Source organism: Ornithodoros turicata, chromosome 1 (genome assembly GCF_037126465.1).
Source record: "Ornithodoros turicata isolate Travis chromosome 1, ASM3712646v1, whole genome shotgun sequence".
Classification (NCBI taxonomy): Eukaryota; Metazoa; Arthropoda; class Arachnida; order Ixodida; family Argasidae; genus Ornithodoros; species Ornithodoros turicata.
This window is the reverse complement of record NC_088201.1, coordinates 21727480-21749185: the sequence shown is the minus strand read 5'-3', so window position 1 is coordinate 21749185 and position 21706 is coordinate 21727480. Positions and strand designations below refer to the sequence as shown.

Below are 21706 nucleotides of genomic sequence, written 5' to 3'. Positions count from 1 at the left end.
CGTCATTATAAACGCAATCGCCAAAATTTTCAATCGAAACATATTTGTGTGAAGGTATTTTTTCTTAGACGGTTGACGGCATTTGCATTTCTTGGCATTGCACACAGAGCGACACAAACTTTTGACTTCCGCGCTTGCAATAATCCTGTTTTCTCCCTGTAGACAAACGAGACAAAGCGACTGGCGTTGGCTTCAGGCGGACAAAATACTTCACAATAAATCATCAGACAAGAACAAAAGCACAATTTGGTGGATTACATAATAGACAGACCGGACAATTGTGCGGTAACTATGGCAACGATATTGCTTTCCTTGCTTTTGTAGGAGAAGGAGGCCACTGAACCCTCCCTCTACCGCACGTGTGATAAGTTAACGTAACGCAAAGCGGGCAAGAATATATTTTCATTTTGTTGCTTTCACAACTTGAAGAATGTGTGTTAGTATGCTTCAACCGCTCTCTAATTAATTTTCATGTAATGGCCCGTAGACATTCGTATGGACAAGATTCCTGATCATTCCTCAGCTGTTCCACAGCCACTCATTTCCTCCTCTTTTCTTTCGTCGGCGGTCTACGTGTGCAGCTTTCTTTCGGCTGTGGTTGTAAACACAGCTGTTACTTCCAAATTTGATCATGGGAGACGAGATGAAGTTGCAGTGTAAGTTGGAAGAACGCGTTAAGGAGCTGGAAGCTGAATTGGTGCGAATGAAGCAAAAGGAAGAATGTACGCCACGAGAGAGAATTTCACAGATGAGCTCAGAGGTGGTGGATACAAATCCATACAGGTGGGTTTCATTATGTGGATAATAGTTAACGATCCTCTGAGAATCATCATCATTAGGAGAGTATTTGACGATCGAAACGACATTCATTTTGTATTGAATGACCAATTTTATTGATTACCTTCATGTATCGACGATAAATGACTGACAGTGAACTTCTGATTAAGAGACTATGGAAACAGTTGTCTCGCGCTGAAAGTATCCAACTAAATTACAGCTAATACACGTAAGCATATGATTCTGTGCAATATTTTGTTTGCTTTTGTCCGACAGCACGTCTTTGACGTATTGTTTCGCGAAAAACAGAAAAAAAAAAGAGGAAGCTTTAGCTAATACCTGAGGGTTTGGTTTTTTGACGTAGTAGGCAAGTTATCCAAAATCATATTCATTAAGAAATTGTGCTGCAGTTCTTCACAATACGGAGAGTTGCTTATTCATTTTTAAATGAACAATTGTCACGTTCATATTCAATGTGGCCATACCATATGGCCATACATTCTTGGTGTGAAATATGTTTTTACATCCTTAATGACTTTAAGTCTGTCATTATTATTATTATTTTCCTTTTTCAGTCGGTTAATGGCATTGAAGCGCATGGGAATTGTGAACAATTATGAGGTAATGTATTGTTATGCATATGCATGCCTTTGTACATTCCTATTGCACTTTGTGTCACATAATATGTGTCCTTTCCAGTCAGTCTTTTCAAACACAGTAGTTGCACACAACATGTGTAGGTCACTCTACGAATGATGATGCAATGACAGCACTCTAGTATCTCTGACTTTCTTGGGAAAAAAATGAGAAAAATCTGCTAGCAATGAAATTGGTGCACTGCCATTTCCCAATATGGAGTTCTCAGTTACTGTATGTCTCAGCTTTACCAAAACCTGCCTGCTAGTGCCCGCGATATGATATGTACTTCACTCGGTTTGTATAACGTGCTGATGCTTGTCATGGAACGGTGCTCTTGCTGTGCCAGGAAACTGATAGGTGAACAATGCAACCGTTTCAGAAAATTCGAGATTTCACTGTCGCTGTTGTGGGGGTAGGCGGAGTTGGCAGTGTTACTGCAGAAATGTTGACAAGATGTGGTGTTGGAAAAGTAAGTTTTATCTCCCTATCTGGCTACGAGGTTGTCCAGAGTGGAACTTGAGCTACATAAATCCGTTTGTCACTCTTCCCAACAGCTTATTCTTTTTGATTATGATAAAGTTGAATTAGCCAACATGAATAGGCTATTCTTCCAACCACACCAAGCAGGCATGAGTAAAGTTGAAGCTGCTGCACATACACTGCGGTGAGGATGGTTGTTTTATCATGATCATACTTTGTTGTGTAGTTGCTTTGGCAAATTTCACTGAATGTTGTCCCAATCTTTTTACTTCCAGATTTATAAATCCCGATGTTACCTTTGATACTTACAACTACAATATCACGACCATTGATAACTTCCAGCACTTTATGGATACCATAAAGTAAGGCTTCATAAAGCTTTCAGTGAAACATTTAATAACAGTTCAGTGGACAGTTATGAACAAATTGCTTGGCTTGCCATACCAAGCGAAATACCTCCTGAAATATTTTGCTGGGTATGTTACTGGTCTCTCTACAATGGCGTAGCTAGGTGTGTGTGAGCGTTGGGGAGTGCATCTTCTGTAGCCCAAAAAATATTAAATTCTTTTAATTATTCAGATATTTGAAAGGAATTAAAATATTCAGGAAGCATCATTCAAGACACTTTCCAAACTGTATGACAGATTCATTGGCCTGGGTAGTTCCCATCTAGCAATGTAAAAGTCATTTGTATTTTTATTTTATTTTATTTATTTTTCGGTCCCCGGATGTTGTTAAGCTACATGGTAGTAGCTTTTTATCTGGGGTCACTACCATCTTATGATGGAAACGAAACAATAAAATAAATAAAATAAAACTATTTCTGCATTTTTCTCTATATTGTGGTTGATTAAAAAAAAGTTACTTGCGAGAGCTTAAATTCATGGGCCATGTGGGAAGCGCTGTTCAGCTTTAAGGATGGTGGGAGTAACATGGCAACAAAGGGCATTGGTTCGTAGAAATTATCGTTTTCTGAGAAAGAAGATGATACGATGTCCTACACGAAACGATTAGTGTCCTACAGTCTTGTCCTAGCTATCTTATATGACGAAAGGCTACCCCAATTTTAACACTAATATTAAGGGAGGAAAAGGTATGTCTTTTTGGCAAGTTTGACCATTGCAAGGTATGTAAACATTGCACGTGTAAAGTTGACCTCTGTATGCTGCATTATATAGTGAGGCATATAATGAGACTGTTTCACAGCTTTTACACACATGGCAAAATTGGCAAGGAACCATTTTGCAATATTTAAGGATGGAGAAGCATACTTTGATTTGGTTTCTTCATGTTATTGGAAAATGCATAGAATCCAAGTGGCCCAAACATGCTTTGATATTGCAACAGTTTTCAAATGCTCTTTTGGAAAAGGCAACAGAGATACTATATTCTGGGCACTTTACATGACTGAATTGCTCTTAGCTGCATCTGAAATATAGTGTGCATTTTACAGAACAGGAAGTTTACAAGGAGAACAAGTAGACCTTGTTTTGAGCTGCGTAGACAACTTTGAAGCTCGTATGGCCATCAATGCTGTGGGTTGCTGAGTCATAATATTGGAGACTGTTCCGACTGTTGCTGAGTTACCCATTACTGATGATTGCTTTCATACTGTATGATATATTATATTCCAGGCCTGCAATGAACTTAATCAGGTATGGTTTGAATCAGGAGTAAGTGAAAATGCAGTTTCAGGCCATATTCAACTCATCATTCCAGGAGAAACAGCGTGTTTTGCAGTGAGTGAAATTGAAATAGTTGTTAAATGTGTGTAACTTTGCATCTTGCAAGAATTATAGATAGATAGATTACATTACACTCATTCTTGCTTAGTGCGCCCCTCCATTGGTTGTGGCTTCCAATATTGATGAACGCACATTGAAGAGAGAAGGTGTCTGTGCTGCCAGTCTTCCCACAACTATGGGTGTAGTGGCTGGTTTCCTGGTGCAGAACACACTAAAGTGAGTCTTCAGTATTGTCTAGCTAGGCACTGGTGTACAGTGCTAACTAAGACAGTTAAATTTTCCTAAATAGAGGAGAAATTGGTTACATGCTCACAATGGCATGGCGAAGGCTCCTCAAGAGTGGAGCCATTATAACATCACCAAAAAGAATTTGTCGAATTGAGAAATGTATGCGCATACTGAGTATGTCTATGCACTGCACTGGGTTGGGAAGGGTTCAAATGCTTGTTGAAATGTCAAGTTGATGTATTGTGTCCAACAACTTTGAGAAACACTACATTCCTTATGACACCGTAGCAGCACAATATATGTAGGGCCTGACTTTTTAGGGTTAAACCCGTATCCGCCGATATTTACCGCCCGAACGAAATCTGTAAAATTCGGGTTTAACCCGAATCTACCCGAAAACATCCAGGTCGCGTGGCACACTCATAAGCATGCATTAAAATAAAGTTTGATAACATTGCTAAACATTAGTTCCATGTTAAGACAAATTTTTATTAAACAAACAAAAAATCACCCGAATACACCCGAATTCCTGACAACAGAATATGCCGTAACGGGATTTAACCCGAATACACCCGAATTTTCAAATGGAAAATATCACCCGATATTTACCCCCCGAATTTGGCCAAAAATAAAACCCGAAAAAGTCAGGCCCTAAATATATGTTAATAATCTGTTTCCAGTGTGTTCTCCAGCAACTGTGCTAGCCAGAGCCGTAGCGAGGCGAGTTTGTGCCCAGGGCAGGGTAAACGTGAAGTGCCCCTCCCCCTTCTCTCACTGCCTTAAAACACTTATTTCTCTTCATTCCCGCTTTATACTGTCCAGCCAACCTGCCATGGACTGCAGTTCGGCGCCCTCTCCAGCGAAGGCACCCAGGGTGGCTGTCCCTCTCTTCCCCCGTCACTACGGCTCTGGTGCTAGCTTTATCAGGCTTAAAGTACAGAAATGTTGTAAAAAATGTCAAGCATGAGACGCAGTTCATGGCCATGTGAATTGAACAGTGAAGAGCACCAGTAATTTGCAGACCATTCGAGGAGAAGAGCTGATAATAAAAGTTGCAGGAAGAAAGCTTGAAAAATTTGAGCCTCGTACATCTGCGAGCAAATACACTGGAAATACTTTATTTTATTTTATATGAATTTGAAGCCTGTGGAATAGAAGTCCAACACTGCTCCAAGGGGCTGTGCAGCGGCTCACGGTTCCAAATTAGCCCGCAAATCTTCATTAAAAAGCATTTTCTTCAATAATGTTCCATAAGGAGAAGGTTCCTTCTTGATAAGTCACCAATAAAAGTTGTTACAAGTTGTCACAGACAAGTCAAGTCTTCCGTAAGGGAGGGATGTGGTGGGCAGTGTGTCGAGATTTTGGCGCACATTAAAGAACCCTCAGATGGGCAAAATTAATCCACAGACCCGACCACTGTGGCGTCTCTCATGACCGCAGTTGTCTCGCACCATAGAAGCCTATTATTATTAATAGAAGTTGTTGGACTTGCAACTCCCTTTTCCTGCATGTGGCAAAATGGTTTTGCGTTTCATTAAACAAGTGTACAGTTATTCATATGCCCCGAAGAAGTGCGAGAATAGGGAAGGGAATGTAACATAAATGAAAAAGAGGGTTTGTGACTAGTATACTCGTAACTGCCACAGCAGGGAAATGAGAAACTGCACCAGTTACAGAAATTATGGTCAGGGGTGACATCATTGCTTTGTTTTCTAGGTTCTTGCTGAAATTTGGATCCGTTTCACATTACTTGGGCTACAATGCCCTGGAGGACTTCTTCCCCACAATGCAAATGAAACCCAATCCACAGTGTGATGACAGTTCCTGCAGACAAAGGCAGGCTGAGTTTCAGGTGGGCGTTATTACGTTTTTGCGGTATATGTTGTAGTATAGTAAGAACATTAGCACAGATAATTAGGTCATTAGACTATTTCCATGAGACATTACTGAATGGGAGATATTTCTCTTATTGAAGTACATAGATACGTTATAAGTCGGGAGTGCCTTTTTCGGGTAAAACCCGATTCCGCCCGATTATTCCCCCCGAACTGACCTCCGACCAATTCGGGTTAAACCCGATTTCTCCCTGAATTCCAGTCACTATGAAATCCTCAAGTGACGCTTCCACTGAAGACGAACAAAGGTCGCCACGTGTAACACATGTAAGAATGGGTCACTTAAATTCCCAGCAATACACCCATGTGTGTCAACACTGTCTATGCCTTCGGGGATTACCGCTGGAAGGTCCCGATCCCGCAAAAAAAAAAAAAAAAAAGAGATTAGGAAAGGGCTTAATAGACAAGAAGAGAAACAAAAACACCCAATAACACACGAAGGTACAATTATCGCGCGATTTCTCCCCGAATTACAGATTTAAAAATAGCGCCCGATTTTTTCCCCCCCGAATCTGAGAAAGGCATTTAACCTGCAAAAGTCACTCCCTAGTTATAAATCCCAGTAAACAGTAGTAAATTATAACGCAGCAGAAATTTGTTTCAGGAAAGACTTGCAGCTATGCCAAAGGTTGACAAAGAAGTAACTCGAGAGGAAGAAGTTACACATGAGGATAACGAATGGGGTGAGTAGCACCACACGTTCATTCCTTGAGTTCCAGAGTTTTAGTCAGTCATACTTGAGACTGTGTAAATAATGTTCCTTTTCTTTTATAGGTATATGCCTAGTATCAGAAGCCAGTGATGACAAGAGCTGTGATAATTCTGCAGAAAGAACTGGACCAGATTTACCAGAAGGCATCCATTTGGCCTATACCATTCCAACTCCAAAGGAGGTATCAAAACTTAATCTAACATGATAGGGCTCACACATTGTTTCCAAGCATGCCACGTAAAAATACAAGTCCGAGAGTTGGCTATCGTGAACAGTAATTTGTCACGGTCTCTTTCAGAACGAACCTGGAACTATTGTGGATACAGAGCAAAGCCTCGATGATTTGATGGCCCAAATGAAATCTCTGTAGCGATAAGAAAGGATGCCATATATACATTAAATAAATTTTATTTGGTGGAATCTTTTCGGATTGAGTAGGTGCATTCTAAGAAGAAAAGCCATCCAGAATATAACAAAGCTCTTCTTTACCCCTGTCAAGGGTGAAACAAATATCGTTTACTTTTATGGTAGCATACCGTATCAGACTTGTTGCTTGCATTACAATAGCAGTCACAACCAGATACAAGAAACATACTTAAAGGGGCTGTGAAATGGTTTTCCCACTTGTCATGTTGGGGATTTGTCTCCTGAATTTTCCAAAGCAAAGCATATTTATAGCAAACTGCTATGCCGACATGATCCCACGTTCGCAAGTTATTGCACACCAAAAATCTGGCACTGCAAGAAAGGGGCGTTCACCCTCCCTCAGCTTGCAAATATAATACATATCGTACAAAACGATTTGGTCACCTCTTCATGGGAAGGTGCGAGGTGTACCTGTTTCAATGGTCACTGCCTGCTGCTCTGCAGGAAAATTCCGTTTGGCATCACGCTCTGTCTGTCAGGCTTTGGAGGGCACATTTCTTGTAAATGTAGTAATGTTGTGTGTATGAGTATGTGGACTACAATATTACAAACTGTGCATTAAACACATTCAGTTAGAGATGGCTTCTCAACCCCTCTCCAAGTTTAGGGTGAAGACAAAGGGATGAACGAACAAACGTACAACACAGTACAAGAGTTGACTCTTGTACAGAGTCAAGTGATGGCAGTTTCCATGGTACCTACACTAAAGGGGTTGTGACAATCTGTACTGATGTATATTGGAAATGGCATTTAGGACTGCACAAAACCCTGCTAATTTTATCAAGCTGCCTATCAGGAGTTACCATGCAAAATACTGTATAACTAGTTAAACTTTGCGGTCTTAATAATTTGCGAATTAGGATGGAGGCGCATCTGGGGAATATTTCGCGGTATGTTGATACTGCACGACAGAGTTCGTAGGGGTGTCGCTTACTTTGTGGGATCTTAATTTTGCGGAAAACTAGCATTCATAAAAATTACTACTTATACAGTATTTTATGTGAACAGTGTCTTATCCCTGCACAATTCAATTTACAAAGACTCTCTGAAACTCTTGGAGGCAGCACAATCTTGCTGCCATGATGTGGGAGGAAAATCAGGTCTCATTGGCACTAAAAATTTGACTCCTCGGAGACACAGTCCCAGTTGTGTCAAGGGTGACGTTAATCTCACTCATTCTCAGATTGGGTTCTCGGAAGGAGTGCAAGGGAGGGTGTGAGGATCAAGGGCTCGCACTACACCATGATATTTTGATCAGGGATCGGAACTGGAACTGAACCCGAACCAAAAACCGGAAAAAAACGTTCTTTTCTGTTGAACCGGAACCGAACCGAACGCGAACAATTTTTTTGCTTGTCCTGAACCGAACCGGAACTGAACCGAAAAAATTGATACGGTTACCGGTTCGGGAGTCGGTTCAGATGTGAAATAATTGTACTACCGACCAACCTTTTTTGTTTGTTTATTTTTTGAACGATGGTAAAAGTTTGTGACTGTAACGCCAGTTTTTTTTCCGGAGCAAAAGAGGGCCCTGACCGGGTTCTGCCAGAAGGCTTCCAGCACTTCGCTTTTCGTTTTCAGCAGACCACGAGAGTACAATACAGTAAAATATCAGGTAAATAATAAATGTGTTTATTACTTGTCTTGTGCTTTCACCTGCCTTCATGAAAGGTTTTTCACCTGAAACGGTTATCTCACACCTTTCTTTTACAACCGTGTACGGTGAGGGTGAGCTCGCCTTCATGTAGTAAATTTACTGCCGATGAAGCGGTTAAACCAGAGCCGAAGAAAGTAAAGGTTCCAATCCCTGTAAACGTCCTGTCCGCTGACCGCTTTCTTCTTTTTTTGTGTGTGTGTGTGTGGGGGGGGGGTTCTCTCTCAGCCGAACCCGAACCGAACCCATATACCTGAACCGGTTCAAGCTGATAATTTCGGTTCAGCGGAGCTAAACCCGAACCGAACCAATATGCCTCAACCCGAACCCGAACCGGACCGCAAAAAGTACCGGTTCCGATCCCTGATTTTGATACAACCAGCCGCTGCCACAAAAAAAGATATGGAGTGAGCGTGCACTGCTCCATAATAGATACATAGATAATACGTAAATAATAAATATAATATAAATAAAAATAAAATGATAAATCTGATATATAAAATAAATTTACGCGAGCATTTTTTTCAATTCTGTGTTGAAGAGAGGATAGCAGGAAGGGGTGAGGGACAGGGGGATTAGTATACGTCTTGGGGCGATTTTATGGGGAACTGTGCCAACATTCACAGGGCGTTTCACTACCAATGTAAAAAAAAAAAAAAAAGAAATTATTGCAAAAGTATGCAGCATATGCATATGGGGTCAATGGTATTTTTAGTCCTACCAGGTTTCTGACACACATTGAGGTAGAAAAACGCTACCTTCACTTGGGTAATTTTCGAGTTCGATTTGCCAAATTAGGGGTTAGGACACTTAAATAGATGTGGTTCATTACATTATAGACGCATTGTGCTGTATGCCGGAATGCTGAGGAAAGAAGAATTCTTCTTCTAAGTGTCATACTTAGCGAGATACAAGCCTTCGAACACACTCCTGAGCAAAGCGCAGACATCACAGAGCTCAGAGTTGCGTTCATCCCCATTGGACGCCGTAAGCATGTGACTTCTTGTGCGCTGCCTCACTGGCGACGGCTGTGAGGTCTGAGCCGCATGAGTTTAGGTATTCCCGGTGCCAATTTTCTACGCTTCTATTACTCTCCTCAATGTGAAACTTTTAATGCAGGTTCACATCGATGCAATGAACTGTACTTTACGTCTAGCTAGGATAACGTGGGATGACCTGACGCAAGCCCTTTAAATAATGTGTGACATGTGTGCTAACTACCGCAATGTGTGACAAAAACATAGCAGGACTAGTAAATAACATTGTCCTATATGCATACGCTGCATACTTTTTTTTACATGGTTACTGAAACACCCTGTATAAAGTATATATCGTTTGCGGTGCCATACAGAATTATAAGCCTTTTTTGATAATATCCTTTGATTCAGAACAATGCATGCACTGTGTAGTAACATTTTACTTATACAAGTACTGTAGAACAGTTTATGAAGTACAGTGCAGGCATCACATAATTGGCTACTTATATCAAGTATCACAAGCCTGCAATCACCACACAGACTATTAGTATCGTTGTAAAAACACATTTTTTATGCAATACACAACACAGAGCTGCTGAACTGTTATGTGACAACACATTGTACTGTTTAACATATTGCTGCTCATGGCATATTATCAACAAGAGTGTTCAGCATCTCCTGAATTTTCTAGCACACGCAGGTACTTGAGGTGAGTGGTAAATGTTCGAATGAGACAATTACCATACAAAATTCCTCATATACTAACTCGTTTGCGGAAGGACCAAAGATCGCAGTTTTCTGTGTTGATTTCAGTTGCTGCCTTGAGCTTGCCCCTGAGAGAGCATGAAGGCTCTCTCTGCTTTGCTTATACCATAGTTATAGCCTTATAGATATAAAGCACTGCACTACCGCAGGGTGATGTTATTTTGTACTGCAAGTTATTGCAAAGCATTGACACATTCATACTTAAGAGGCACAGGCAGGAATAGTGCTAATCACAAGCGAGTCTGTACATCATACTAAATCTAATGGTCACTGATATCCTTGTGTATTCATTATAGAGGAGCCCTTAAAACAGCACTGAGGTTACCCCAAACATTTTTTTTGTTTTTTGGTGCAGAGTGTTCGCTAATGAATAAAATGAGTTCCTGCGAAAGAACGAGTGTTGGTGACCTACACACCGACGTGAGAGCTCTGGCCCGCACACCTTTCAAAAATTCTTCTCCTCGTGAAAACAGCGAATCGCAGAACGAGAGGACGTCAGGACGTGTGCTACTCTCCTCACGTGACCAATGACGTACAGCGGCACAGCTCAAGCATGTAAAGTGGCGCATGAGCTGCGAAGAAAAAACAAAGAAACAAGCCACGGAGCCTTCACCACATCACGAGTGCATCGTGTTGGCCATCCGCGGCTGCTTTCTCCGATTGTTTTTTTATAAATTAGATTGCACGGCTATAATGCACCACAGAGAGGAAATATTTTGCACAACGACTCCTGGTGGGCAGCTTGACAGACGAGGGTGGATTTCGAGCGATGTTAAATGCAGTGTTGTACCCGTTACCGAAATATGGTATCGCGATACCAATACTCGTTACTTCTTTTTTAAAGAAACAGAGTACCGCTACCGTTACAAAAAAAAAGTAACGCGATACTTTGGGCGATACTTTTGTTTGAAATAGGGAGATGGCGCAAGATGGAAATATCGCTTACATGAACAGTTTTGCAGTGAAAAGACAGCATATTTCATATGTAGCTTGGAAACGTTATGCTTGACTTTTATCAATAGCTGGTTCTTGAAATCGTCTTCTGCCATCCTTGCAAGCCGTGGTGTCTCCGGCAGCTGACAGAGGCCAGAGTGACAATTACGTTAGTGTCAGGCCCACACATACCATGGAGTTCAATGACCCAGGAATCCTATCCGAAGTTAACAATGCCACAGTATATGTGAGCGTGACTCAGTGCGACACGGCAGCTTAGCAGTGGAATCCAGAGCGCACTGTCAAGATCTTGACATCTGTTCGTTGACCTCAACTCTTTTGTTGAACACAGCGTGGTTACTTCCTTCAGTTTCAAAGAAAAACGGTGAACATGTGTTTGGTATAATTCCATAATTCCGGTTACGGAGCACGTAGGCGTGTCCACAAGCCTCTTGTCGAAGGCTAGACGGACCATTGACAATGAATAAGAGTAAGAAATATGGTCGGTGAAGAAAGGGTGGGGCACTAAATGTATTGGTATCGGTAACGATGCGTTACCATAAATTTGTAACTGAAATACTTTTCCGATACAGACTTAAGGAAGTATCGCGATACGCACTCAGATACCGAAAAAGTATCGATTACTGTAACGGCGATACGTAAAACACTAGTTAAATGTCACCTCATTGCTCCTTTAACTGGGAACTTATTCCCACCGGCTCCTTCACATGTATATACTGGGTGTTTCACCTAACGTGAAAAAAAAAGAAAAAAAGAAATCGTATTAGAAAATCTATTTTTCTGAACACTATGGGGTCAACGTTATTTATCTTGGGGGAGATTTTGCCATTACTTCTGAGTGGTTTTGTGAAATTTAATTTGTGTGAATTTATGTGAAACTGAATTTTCCCAACTGATCTCAGAAATTTGCCAAATCAACCTCACATTTTTTGACAGAAACAGAAAGCCCACATTGGATTTACCCCTCAGCATTGTAAAATACATTCCCTCCTGCTTTGGTAATAGCTGAAAAAAATTATGCGAAAAACATCGTTTCCAGGCATGAAAATTGTCAACGCAGCTCAGTTTTCCGTCAAATTAATGCAAGGTGCGGCAGAAGAAAGACGGTACCCGCCCCTTCCTGTTTCCTTTTCGCTCTTCTTTCAGACAATTTTGCATTGCAACCATGCTGCTGTTGTCAGCAAAAGCTTGGATAAGAAAAAGTGAACGGACAGGTACATGGCCTCCTCGCATCGCTTCTTTCGGAGATCTGAGCACGGCCGGCAATTTGTGCGTCTCCAAACGACTGTTTTCGTTTTTTTTTGTTTTTTTTTTGTGGCTATTACCATCATATTAGTGAACGTATAATATAATGGAGTAAATCGGGCATGCGCTTTGCTTCCATAAAAAAAAAAAAAATTGACATTGACTTTGCAATTTTGGAGTTGAATAGGTAAAATTTCCGGCAAATTAAATTTAATAAAAGAGTTCAGGAGTCATTGCAAAATCTGCCCAGAGATAAATACTAGATCCTATAGTGTTCACACAAGTGGATTTTTAAATACGGATTTTTCTTCATGTTAGGTGGAACACCCTGTATATCTGTGTATGTAGATACATAACACAAATAAATTTGAATTTGAGTATAGAGCTGAGGGGAAGCGTTACATTTGTGGGTCAGTATGGAACATACATTGCACTAAGCATTCAATTAACTTATGCATACAATTAAAACAATACATGATTCCAATAATATTTTCCTTGATACTCTTCGGTATATGACAATGTCCTGAACTTGTGATAGCTGAACTGCCCAAACCTTCATGCCATTTTAACAAAACAACTGCTCTTAGATGCATGTAGCCCTAATCAACAGTCAAGTTCTTCTTCTTGATAAGCAGACTGGGTAGCAATGCAACAGCTGCTGCCATAACCAGTTTCCCCATAGTGTGCCATGAAAGAACATCATTCATGGATTTTACTTCTGAAAGTATGGATCCTGTTTGGACACAGATGAAGTTGTACGGCATGAGACCTACAAGACAAATTAATTAGATGCACAGTATGCAGTGACAATGTGGAGACTTATGAATACATAGGTGTAATGTACCAGGTGTACCAGCCATAGTGTACCAGGGACATACTGAACTGTCTCCCTAGTACACTACAAGGGCCTCTTTTGCAACGAAGCATGCATAAGGGACATAAGAGTTGTATCTTATTGCTAAATGGAAACTTAGCCTATGGCTCAGGCAAAAATAAGTGCACTCACCAATGAACACTGAGATGAAGAAAAGGTGCAGTGGTACATCTATGATTGGTGATGCAATGTTGAGAAACCAGTTAGGTGTCATTGGGAATAAGCGCAAGAACAGCAGCCAAAAAAGAAGATGATGTTTGTTCTCCTGAACCTAGGGGTGGGCAGAAGAAAATAAAAACAAGCTTGTTTGGCAAGGAATTCCTGCTGAGTCACCAAGAATCTACAATATGATTGAACACTGCAGCAAAAATTAAAATGCCTGATCAAAGATTGTATGGCACTCACATCCCCAACACACACTTCCTTTAAACTCCAAACTATTTAGATACAATGTGTTTGTCACAAGACCTTTTTCTGAAGAAACTGGATCCTGTCTGGAAAATAGTATTCTAAGTGATGCCGCCCGCAGATCTTGGAGAGCATGTAGCACAGTGAGGCACCCAGTGCTGACAATGTGCAGGTCAAGAAGAAGCCTCTCCAAATGCCAAATAATGCCCCAGAAAGGACATTCTGCAAGTTGACATGTGACACAATTATGTGCTTGTGATTCACTGCTCATAATACAATCTTAATCATATACCACAGACAATCCGATTTTGAATAATTTTGGCACGCAACATTTCACAAAATGTTTTATTTATTTATTTTTCTGAAATAAAAATAGTTTTATACTGCTCATTACTTTGGTACTCAATGCTATTACAGCACAGCAGCAGGAACATATGATAAATGCCCCTTGTCTGAAGGTTTAATGCAAAATTACAGCTCTCCTAAAAACAAGAATAATAGCAAGGTGTATAAAATAAGGAATTACAATGAAAGGCAATATATTCTAGATGAAGTGGGCTACCTTATGGCCACACTAGCGATTTCCTGGGGCATTGTCCTAATTAATACTGACTAATGAAATTTTGTCATTGCGTGTCATTCATTGCGTTCATTTTCATTCAATTGCGTGTCAATAATTGTCAATGTTTGACATAATGACATTTGTTCCTCTTGGTGCACTGATGGGGTTGATATAAAGGATTCAGCCAATATAGTTCGAGAAAATAGCTGCAGAAAAAAAATGGCAGATTTGGAGGTCATTTTTATTGCTGAGAAAGCATGTTTCTGGCAGAGCAACGAGAACGGCTTCCAAATCTGCCAATTTTTTTTACCAAGGTGAGACATGTACATGTCAAAATCTGATAAAAATGTACAGCTGTAGGAAAGTAGAGCACAAACTAGGACAGAGAAAAAGGGCAAAGCAGTATAAGTGGAGTCAACTTGGTCGATAGACTGTGTTATGTACTATACAGGACAGATTGTGCCATGCACTGTTGTGCTCATGTTGGTTATTGTACTCCCACACAGACATACTGTCTGTGGGACATTCTGAATTCCAATCACACATAGTGGGGGGAAATGTAACAGGCTCTATGACAAAAAAATATGAGTACAAGCACAAAAGCTAAACTGGGGGTCTCCTTTGTTTTGTCTCTTACACATCCATGCTTAGGCTTTTTTCTTCATAGATCATAAGGGCATTCACAACGCAGACATGAAAGTTGTGTTGCATTTGCTTGCTGAGGTACAATTATGCCATCTTTCTCGGTAGTGGAAGTAACATGGTGTGCGTGCGTGCGGGCATACACACAAGAAATACCTAGTTTTGACCAGGATCTTCAACGACAATCATGTACACCCATCCAGAAAGCATCAAAATCTCCAGAAAAAAAAAAAAAAGGCTATGCTACAGATTGTATTTGAATGTTGTAATATTTGTAGATGACAGTGGTTCACAATTTTTACAACATTCATCAGAAATACAGGGGGAGAAATACTATGTATCACTGTGCAAGGAGTAGCTCCGGAGCATTAGATAACAAAACACAATTTCTCTCAGGCAAAGACGGGCTGATGATGTTGTTCATATTACTAATATAACTGAGAACCCTTTACATTTCTTTGTGGATCACCTTTCCAAACGGAACTTTCTGATCACTGTTTGATCACTGGATTGAGATGTGTGTTAGAAGTGTGTTTGAATTGAAGAGCTTATTGTGTGGTATCACAATGGTCAATTTAGATTGTTATGAGAACTACTGTAGGGCGATTTCACGCCGAATCAGGCAGGGTGGTCCGGTCGACCTCTTCGATTCTTTTCTTTCAAACATATGTCAAATGCCTTGTCCCTAGGAAGCATATTGGCGGTGAAAGTAGTTCAACGTAATTGGGGCGTTATTTTTCAAGTAAGCATAATTCAGATGTGGGCGTTTCGACCATTGTGCTCCCTACGAAGTTTGACGCCATGCATCCTCATAACTATTCAACATATTCAGCTGAATTTTTTTTCATGTAGAAAGATTGTAGTTGATGTAGAAAGAGATTTCATGTATTGTCAGAGGTGGGTAGCATTGCATCTTGAGTTCTGAAGATTCTAATGTTTGCATTTGTCATCATAAAAAATTGCAAAGTTGCCTCATGTGTAAAATATGACACATTTTGGGAACCTTAGTCTCTCCTCCCAATTGTGATACACGAAAGTAATCTACATCATTGTGTTCGCCTCAAGATGCCCTTTCTTCTCGTAGCAAGTACGTCGTATTGTGGTTTGGGGCAATGCATCCAACAGTCTTTCTGTGAGGAGTGTCAACCGAAATTATGTATATTCAACAGCGTGCATCCCATATATTCCCACTCGTGACATCGTTCATATTCCTCACAAAGGTTCTTCATGACAACTGAAAACAGCACATAAAAAAAAATTGCTTCAGAGATGGGCGAAGTTACATTGAGGAGGTGCAAAGTATACCCTGTTGAGACTTCTCTGTAAAGGGCGCAGCAGCGGCTAAGGCTGCTGATCTTTCCCTGGCGCGCACTCAAAAGTACAGTGTTATGCAAAAGACAAGACAGGGCTTCAATAACATTTATTGAACAAAGGACACCAACTCTGAGTAGACAAAAAAAAATACATACTGTACAGAAGCATTATATATGTGTGCTTTGCGTAGGAGGAAGAAGGTACAACTTTTCACTGGTGAAGACGGAGGCCAAAGAGGAACGCGGGTGTGACAGAAAGTTTAAGACAGCAGTACTTTGCTACGCAGGCTCGTGTACGTCCTTGCGATGAACAGTTTACGGACGACCTCTTGATTTGTTTTGCATATCCAGACATGCGACGACTGTATGCCTGACACCGGTGGAAGGGTATTCCATTCTTCCTTCTTTGTAGTGCACTATGTTTCGACGCTTCGTGCTTGCAAGTTAAACAGGTCGATGTTCGAGAGCTAAGGGGACATGCAAGCGACGAAATCAGACGCGTTTCTGATCACTTTTTCTGGCATGGATCTCATTTGCAAAGTACCAAAAGCAGAGGTGACACAAAAAGTCTGCATTACTCACCTGCTTGCTCGAAGGCAACACATTCCTTAGCTGGCATATGTTCAACTCGCACACACTCCTACCACCACGCCCGTGCACAGATATTTCATTTCTGCGCTTCTCTGCGTAGTCTGCGCAAAACACTCGGCTAGAGCTATGAGCTTGTTTCATCATATATACGCATGAAAGGCTTGTATGTCTCAGCTGTTGCTATAGCAAAATCTCTGCAGGGAAGCCTGAAGCTGCTCAACAATCAGAAAACAGGAGAGTGAGGTTCTTGTCATTCTGACGTCCACAAACAAGAGAAAGTAGAAAATACAAGTAAAATGCAAGCACGGCCACAACGGTCTCTTCTCTGCTTTGTTTTACTTTTACTCGGCACGAACCGTTGAATGAATCAGATATCAGGCGTCCTATTCGCCTCTTCAGAGATGGCAAAGCGGCCTTCCCTTTCCCCTACCTGGTGTCTTCATGTTATATATTTGTACCTTGAGCCTTGTCTTGTGCTGTTCATTTTTGTGTTTTGTCTTTTGTCCTTCCCCCAAAGCTCAGGGACATGCTGCCAACATGAAGAGAAAGTATTTTTCCTAGATGCATTACCTCGGAAAAGGATCTCACTGAAAGTGTGAGAGGTCCAAGTGGACAGAACGGTGCCTGTGAAAGTTTTGCAAACAGGATACAGATTATATTTTTACAACACGGTATGTTTTGATCTCTGTTGCGTACCTTGCAAGCTTGCATGTTGTGACCTTCTGGCCAATTATGTTGTCATACAAAGTGATTCTGGTTTTGACACTGTGCCCACACACGATTTTATAAAGAGGGCATTTTGAATTTCTGCAATTGAACTACGCTTTTCGTACGTGCGCAGTCTGTTAATTTATTCTCTTAAAAGTTGATGCCGTTTGTTCAATAAAAGTTCTCGAAGCCCTGTCTTGTCTTTCTTTTGCATACACTGTAGTGCGCACCAGGGAAAGAACAGCAGCCTTAGCCGCTGCTGCGCCCTTTACTGAGAAGTCGCAACAGGGTACACTTTGCGTCTCTGCAACGTAACTTCGCCCATCTCTGAAGCAAATTTTTTTTATGCGCTGCTTTGAGTCATCATGAAGAACGTTTGTGAGTAATATGAACGATGTCACGACTGGGAATACATAGGATGCGTGCTGTTGAATATACACAATTTCGGTAGACACCCCTCACATAAAGACTGTTGGGTGCGTTGCCCCAAGCCACAATACGACGTACTTGTTATGAGAAGAAAGGGCATTTCGAGACGAACACAATGATGTAGGTTACTTTTGGATATCACAACTGGGCGAAGACTAGTGAGGTTCCCAAAATGTGCCATATTTTACAAATGAGGCAACTTGGCGATTTTTTTTCCCGACAAAGGCAAACCTTAGAATTTTCAGAACTTAGGATGCAATGCTACCCACCACTGACAATGTGTGAAAAACAATTCAGCTGAATATGTTGAATAGTTATGAAGATATGTGGCGTAGGAGGCGCAGTGGTCGAAACGCCCGCATCTGAATGATAATTAATTAAAAAGTAACCACCAATTACTTTCACTGCCAATATGCTTCCTAGAGACAAGGCTTTGACATATGTTTGAAAGAAAGAAAAATCGGGGAGATCGACCAGACCACCCTGCTTGATTCGGCATAAAATCACCCTCAAAATCACCCTCACTATCAAAAATATTATAGTGGGCAACAATTATCTTACCAGGAAAACAGAACCTGGAATAGCAAATGTTTGCTTGTAGAGATATGCTGAAGTGAATAGCACCAAGACATAAAGGGCATGCTTGTTGTTGTAGGTGCTTAGTAGTTCTGCCAATCCTTTGAGTTCCTCATAACTGCTAGGGAACTTTAAGCTCCTGCGAACAATTAAAGTGATACATAGTTTACAAAAGACGCGCATAAATCTGAACGCAAGCAACGAGGACATGTACTTGAGAGCATGACATGTATGAATGAGTGACATTTTCAAGGGAATGCTCCAGTCCTGTGGTTTATCCAATTGGCACTGTGTACCATCCAGAGTTTGTGAAGAAAAATTTACAGTAAAAACATACAAGGCATACACGTAATTCTGTGTTTTTTTATCCTTTACAACCTGTAAAAAAAATAAGTTTCTACTGTGCCATTCTGTCAAGTTTCCTCATCAAACATCCTAAAAAAAGTTACATTTTTAGCTTGGCCAGGCTAGTTTTTTTATGTGTAATACCACCTTGAATAGTGCACATGCATCGTTACTCATTACGGTGTGGGCATTGAAGAACGTACCTACAAGCGCGAGCATTAAAAATGTAAGTAGCTTTTATGAGAGCCGATCTTAGACAAATGTCTCAAGGAGGGCAGGATTCTTTCCTGAAGGTGTCAACTGCGTAGCCCTGAAGACGTAATTGCCTGGCATGCCTTTCCTGTCTGATCATAACCAGGTCCATGCTTAATTGTGACAGCTACCGTAATTTCACGTGTATAAGCCGCAGGACCCGTTTTTATGAAAGTTTTGAAAATTTTCGGGCAGATAAACTGCACTTGCAGATAAGCCGCGGGCAATACGGCGCGACTGATTTGTGCGACAAAGAAGACCATAGAGAAGGTCATAAGCCCTGTGGTCCATACTCCAAGATCGGCATGGTGTACAACAAAGCAGGTCAGTTCTAGTGTTCTACCATGATTGGATTGTGCCCTTGTTGGGTGTTTTTCATGGATCCACGGGTCAGTGGCCTTCCAAAAGACATGAATCACTGTCACCACTTTCGCCAAAGCTACTTGGGGGAAGACACCAGGAAGGTCAGTTTACTCGAATGTGGACGCGCCCCTGTTACGCATTGTTCCCGAATTGGCAGGGCGGTGCTGTTCCAGAGACACTGTCGGCCCTTTCGTTAAAAGCAGCATATGGGGAAAATACCAGGGAAAAATAGTCATCAGATAAGCCGCACCAGTGGATAAGCCGCAGAGCGCCCGTGAGAAAAAGAAAATCGCGCATAAGCCGCAGCTAATAGGCGTGAAATTACGGTAATCATGAAAGGCTCTCTGGCTTTCTTTTCCTGCATTTTTATTTTAGATACTGTATAAGTGGTTAAATTTGCGAATTTGTGAGAAGCCAGGATCAGGCAATTATTCGCAGAACCTTAAATTCGCGGTACCACGCTGCGTCCACCCTGCATCTTAGGGGCCATCCACCTTGAACTTTCTGGAAGAAGCTAATAAAAGGTATCGCAACTGGGTAACTCGTTCAATTTGTCTTCCTTTTGAGCACTTCTGACTGAAAGGGCCGTGATTAGGGGGTCCTACTCGGCTTGTATCTGTGCCATTGCCGAATTGCCCTGTCTCCCGTCATTCTTGTCATCGCAGCGAGCAGGTGCGATTGGCACGCGATAGTGATGCGACAACTTTTACAAAGGCCTATACGTGTGGCAGAGTGCATACACGCTTGCTGGATGATCCAGGCTTACAATGAACTGGAATCACGGGATGCTTACATCCGCGCGGGATTCATAGGTGAAGGCGGGACTACTGTCTCCAGTAGCAGCGACGAACTGAACACTTTGCGAGGCAATGCAGTGTAATAGTGTAAGAAACCCCGTGTACATAAGTTGCCTCAGCGCCCTGGGTCAAATTTATTACATATTTCGTTCATGTATTTTTCTGTCATCGGTTCGAATATTTCGCGGGACCTTAAATTAGCAAAAAGAAGAGGGCGTTCGCGAATTTCGCGAAAAATAGGTCCTCGCGAAAATTACTACTCATACAGTATTTATTTTCTGGATAGTGTTCACACTTTTCTCTGCCAAGAAATGTGAAAACCAAGAGAGAGATTCCCCCTCCACAACACATTCTTCTAGATTTTAACACAGTTTTGTTGAATAAACCAGCTTAATGTCCTCTCCCTTTTTTTCTTCTGTGTTGTATTGCTCTGATTTCACAATAATGGGTATTATCATCAAATGCTGTAATGTGACTCACATACTGTTAGGTCCACCTCCAGTGCTTGGAGCAAGAAGTGTTACCAAATAGAGCCATCCTGTTGCTAAAGCTAAGAAAATAGGCAAATATACAATGGAAACCATTTCGCCTAGTCACCTACGCAGACGACTCCAGTGTCCATTAGAAGTATTCTGAAAGCAAGGGAGAGACAAAATGCAGTTATATGCAGCTTGCTGGGTATAATATGGCCCACTATACATATTACACTTCATGAGCTGTTTGCATCCACTAAATGGATGAGCAGTACCACATAAATCATCACAACAGGTACTTGCTTTCGTGTGCACTAAACTGAAGCAAAATCATTGAAATTTGTGGTACAGAATGAAACACTTCAAATATTCTGTTTCAAGTATGTGAATAGCGTGCTCGCTGGTTACATCATATGAGTTACATGCGACAGTGTCTCTGTTCATGTGCAGCTCATATTTGTTATGGGGGTATGGCTCAATTTGTTTGAAAATGATGTGGTACTCGTGAGAAGCATTTCCGCTCTTTCTGTGCCTGACTCTGTGACCAAGACAGATGCCTTCGGGAAATGTTCAGCAGTAGAAGCATACATTATATCGGGAAAATAATGTAAAAAAAATACTTTTAGATATAGACCAGTTTAAATCCCCACGGCTAGAATTGATGTACGTACTCTGAGCAACACACCATCGAACTTAACCTTGCTCAGATTATGTCGCACAAGGCATTATGGCATTGTCATAATCGTCTTGTGTAGCCTTGTTTTTCATTGCCAACACATTTCACAAGTACTTCCCGTTACAAACATGTCATCTGACGTAGCGTCACCGACGACGTGAGACGTCAGAAAGGAAGTTGCGAACAGTTGCGAAGGTTTT

General features: G+C 41.3%; 2 protein-coding genes across 5 annotated transcripts; one reads left to right on the top strand and one right to left on the bottom strand.

Annotated features, from left to right (window-relative positions):
* The first annotated feature begins 147 nt into the window (after positions 1–147).
* On the top strand, positions 148–6896 carry LOC135377621 (ubiquitin-like modifier-activating enzyme 5). 3 transcript variants are annotated; one of them, XM_064610176.1, is made up of 13 exons: positions 148–285; positions 582–783; positions 1353–1398; positions 1796–1885; positions 1971–2080; positions 2172–2258; positions 3350–3431; positions 3531–3635; positions 3730–3857; positions 5586–5721; positions 6369–6447; positions 6539–6657; positions 6775–6896. In XM_064610176.1, the coding sequence occupies exons 2-13, from the start codon at positions 632–634 to the stop codon at positions 6844–6846; spliced, it is 1206 nt and encodes a 401-aa protein (XP_064466246.1). In that variant the 5' UTR covers positions 148–285; positions 582–631; the 3' UTR covers positions 6847–6896. The 3 variants fall into 3 exon arrangements, with proteins under 3 accessions (XP_064466246.1, XP_064466245.1, XP_064466244.1); XM_064610175.1 differs by having other exon boundaries at positions 505–783; XM_064610174.1 differs by lacking the exon at positions 148–285 and having other exon boundaries at positions 443–783.
* A 3059-nt stretch (positions 6897–9955) lies between these two features.
* On the bottom strand, positions 9956–21683 carry LOC135377622 (transmembrane protein 41A-A-like). Of its 2 annotated transcripts, none has more exons than XM_064610177.1 (6): positions 21502–21683; positions 20838–20989; positions 18586–18739; positions 13840–14001; positions 13504–13642; positions 9956–13266 (listed from the first exon to the last, which is right to left on the bottom strand). In XM_064610177.1, the coding sequence occupies exons 2-6, from the start codon at positions 20939–20941 to the stop codon at positions 13097–13099; spliced, it is 729 nt and encodes a 242-aa protein (XP_064466247.1). In that variant the 5' UTR covers positions 20942–20989; positions 21502–21683; the 3' UTR covers positions 9956–13096. The 2 variants fall into 2 exon arrangements, with proteins under 2 accessions (XP_064466247.1, XP_064466248.1); XM_064610178.1 differs by having other exon boundaries at positions 21516–21683.
* Positions 21684–21706: the final 23 nt, after the last annotated feature.

Coding starts and splice junctions, on each gene's coding strand:
- LOC135377621 (XM_064610176.1), top strand. CDS start 632: ATGGGAGACGAGATGAAGTTGCAGTGTAAGTTGGAAGAACGCGTTAAG. Junction 3,858..5,585: donor CTGGTGCAGAACACACTAAA/GTGAGTCTTCAG, acceptor TTTGTTTTCTAG/GTTCTTGCTGAAATTTGGAT. Junction 6,658..6,774: donor CCATTCCAACTCCAAAGGAG/GTATCAAAACTT, acceptor GGTCTCTTTCAG/AACGAACCTGGAACTATTGT.
- LOC135377622 (XM_064610177.1), bottom strand. CDS start 20,941: ATGGTTTCCATTGTATATTTGCCTATTTTCTTAGCTTTAGCAACAGGA. Junction 18,740..20,837: donor GGAGGTGGACCTAACAGTAT/GTGAGTCACATT, acceptor AATTGTTCGCAG/GAGCTTAAAGTTCCCTAGCA. Junction 14,002..18,585: donor TTCCAGGTTCTGTTTTCCTG/GTAAGATAATTG, acceptor GTCAACTTGCAG/AATGTCCTTTCTGGGGCATT.